Source organism: Stegastes partitus, unplaced genomic scaffold (genome assembly GCF_000690725.1).
Source record: "Stegastes partitus isolate 25-593 unplaced genomic scaffold, Stegastes_partitus-1.0.2 Scaffold1468, whole genome shotgun sequence".
NCBI lineage: Eukaryota > Metazoa > Chordata > Actinopteri > Pomacentridae > Stegastes > Stegastes partitus.
In genome coordinates, this window is record NW_007579199.1 from 38252 (window position 1) to 41733 (window position 3482).

At 38.1% G+C, this 3482-nt stretch overlaps 1 protein-coding gene across 1 annotated transcript in view; it reads right to left on the reverse strand.

The window, feature by feature from the left end:
• nadsyn1 (NAD synthetase 1) overlaps nucleotides 1–3482 on the reverse strand; it is a 30451-nt gene that overhangs the window by 6651 nt on the left and 20318 nt on the right. The window contains exon 14 of the mRNA XM_008299816.1: nucleotides 1833–2001. Coding sequence (XP_008298038.1) covers nucleotides 1833–2001 — 169 coding nt within the window. The remainder of the gene's footprint in view (nucleotides 1–1832; nucleotides 2002–3482) is intronic.

Consider the following 3482-nt stretch of genomic DNA (forward strand, 5'->3'; position numbering starts at 1 on the left):
GCTACTCTGAGAACCAGGATTACGCAAGTAACCTATAGTTATGTCCAGCTCAATGCTACATTGTACTCAGAGGGTTAGTGTTAACACTCTCTCTCTACAGTGCCGGTTATACCTTACAAGGCATCAGCTAATTTGAGTTTTATCTGTAACATTTTGTCAGCCGAACACAGTGTGTCTGAATTTGAGGTTGTTTGGATGAGTGGTTGGTCGGTGCTATTGAGAAAGTTGCAAGCAGCAATACTACAGGCTGGGTCATCAGTCCATTCTGAACAGACGTATTTTCAATAGGCACTGCGGTATTATGTAATAACAACAAAAAAACAGATATGATTGCCAGTGCATAAGACTGTAGTTCAGGCATACTTTACAGTATAAACTTTATTCAAATCTAAACGGGTCACAAGCCTTTAAATGTTATTTTTCAAAATTTGTGTTTTGATGTCCTTTATGGTTTTCATGCCATCGCAGTTAAAATTTCACGAATTCCTGAAATTTCTTGGGGGAAAAAATGCAGCTAAGCTTGTTTTCTTGTCACAATTTCTCCAACACATGAATAATTTATACATAAAATGTAGGCATTTTTTTCTTATTTCACCCAGGTTGACTATAACTACTATAGGACTTGCATTTTTTTTCATAAATTACCTCAGAGCACAGAGTGTGCTGACCAAAACTATAATTCACTTCCATTATATCGAAGCTCCAAAGCTTTAGGTAAAAATCAGAAATGGAGCATCTCTTTAAATTGACACCAAATCTTTATATTACACAGAATGGAAATGAAAATTTATCAGCTTGTTCAAAACAAGATCGTGCTTCATGGGGTGAACATTTTTTTCAATATGACTCATCGTTTTTCAGCTGTGACCATTTGTTTGAGAGGGTATATCCTAGTGCCTAGTGCACCTAAACTCTGCCTTCTTGCCACTGCATAAGCACTGAAACTTATTACTATTCCTCAGGCTTATTCTTGTAGATATTTCCGACGTGATTTTCAGCACCAAACTCATCCTGCAGCTATGAGAAAATACATACAAATTTTGCTAGGGTTTTTATGCAGTTGCAGTCTAAGTTCAATATATTTTTGTTTTAATAAAATTTTGTTTTTTATTCAGTTAGAGTGGGTGACGTCACGTGTTGGTTTAAACCTATAAATAAGAGTCTCTCCTAGGTAACAGCGGCTTAAGGTTCTTTAGCAGCTGCACATTGTTTTTTTAAGAGGAAAAAGACTAACAAGGCTAAGAAAAGGAAGTTCATGTATTAGTTAGCCCTAATTAGCTGAAAAGAGTTTGCAAGATATTACACAACACTATCAAAATAAAAGTTCTGAAATGTTAAAAAATCCTTACCAAGGACTCTGAAATATGCTGGCTTTTCAAAATAAACACACCAATTCATGCCTTCCTCCTGTGCTAGACTGGAAATCTTCCAGATGTACAAACAAGCTTTCCAAACAGTACTTCTTTCTTACACACGTACTGATGGACAAACCACGTGTATGCTCGGGGTCACTTTCAAAATAGAAGTCCATACCCTATTTTTGAAAAATACTCCATAGCCCACAAAAAACCCTGGCATTTACAGTCAGTTAAAGTGGCTTCTGTGAAGTATGCTACACCTTCAAAGTAAAAGCTCAGAAATGTTAAAAGGAACTGATCAAGGTTGGTGAAGTATGCTGGCTTTACAAAATAAAATTTACTTTTAGAAGTTAAACCTCGTGTATAATGATAGCAGGACATATTGACAGGCAGCTGCTGCATTGGTACACTCAAAATTTCTTCAAAGTTAGTTACTATTAATACTATTATTATTACTAGATATTATTTTTTTACCTGCCAATCTGATTGGCCAAGTCTTTGGCCCTGTTGCTTGTGTCCTCTGAGGAATTTTCACTGGCCATATAGCAGGTGGTAAAGATGCGACCACAAAGCTCCCTTGGTTGTTGTGGAAGGTAGGAATCATCCCCAACCACCCTGCGAACATCCTCGAGGACCCGGCTGTCTGAAAGATGGAGAGAGAGAGAAAAACTAATGGAAGAAAGGAGAGAAGAAAGAAGATAGATCTTTTGGAAACTCATTTTTGTTGAAGTGATGAGAGACAGGAGAGGGAGGGCGATGGCACCCAGGCAAGAAGTTACAATTATTACTTCAGTTTAACCCAAGGCACTGTTCCTTTGGCTTCATTGAAAAAAAATTTCCGATATGTACTTTTTTGTATTGCCAACAATATCATAAAAGTTTGCAGGACACTGTTAAAGACCTTCAATGACACTGTGGCTGCTTCTGCAATCTTCTATGCAGTGATCTGCTGGAGATGTGGAAGCACAGACAGGGTAAGAAGTAAACTAAACAAACTGGTCAGAAGGGCCAGCCCTGTTCTGGACTGTCCTGTGGACTCCACTGAAGAGGTGGGTGTGAGGAGGAAGTAAACCAAGCTGACATCCATCATGGTCAAACCCCTCTCACCCCCTGCATGAGACCGTGGGGACCTGAAGCAGCTCCTTTAGCAAAAGGCTGCTATATCCACAACGCAAAAAGATATTTAACTGCAGGTCCCTTGTTCCCTCTGCCGTCTGACTGTTCAACATGTCCATGTCATTGCAATAACATATTTACGACTGTTTTTCCCCTCCTTCACAGTCTCTCAAGTCCAGCAATCTACATCATATAACATTGTTTTTTATCCATTCGCTCTTCCAGTGCAATGACATTGTTAAAGGCTGTACTTTTCCCTTCACTGTCCTTCAGGGCTGCAATCTACATCATATAACACTGTCTTATCTTAAAGCTCTCCCAGTGCAACTTCACTGCTAATGCTGTCTTTTGCTCTTCACGGCTTTTCAAGTGGCAGCAATCCACATCAGGGTTTTTTTTTTTTTTCTTTTTTTAAAATTAACAACATTATGAACGGAGTTTGTTTATCCTGTAGTTCTTCTGAGGCAATAACATTGTTTTAATCGCTGTTTTTCCTCCCTGCCACAGCTCTTCCAGTTTGCTATAGCATCATCTACCAGTTAATCTCCTCCCATAACTCTTCCGGTATCATATCATCCCTTAACACTGTGTTCTCTCCTTACAGCTCTTCTAGATCAGTCAACAAGATATAACACTGTTCTCTTACAGCTCTTTGTGTGCAATAATATCATGATAACCGCTGGACTTTTCTACCAGTGGCATTTTTTGACTGCAATAACAGAATTGTGGGTACATTATCCTCCATGCCATACATATGTACATATGTACATATGTAAATTCATAATTTCATTTGTGTAAATATCCAAATGTAAACTCACCATATTACAGCTGTACTTAACCATATGTAAATTTTACTATGTCATTATGTACGTATCCATATGGATATTAATCATGCCTGGTACACTGTCTCTGTGAGACCTTTCTTATTATTATATTTTATTTTTTAGCCCTGTTATACTTTTTGTAATTCTTGTGCTTCTTTCTGCCTTAACTGTATCCAGCTGCTGT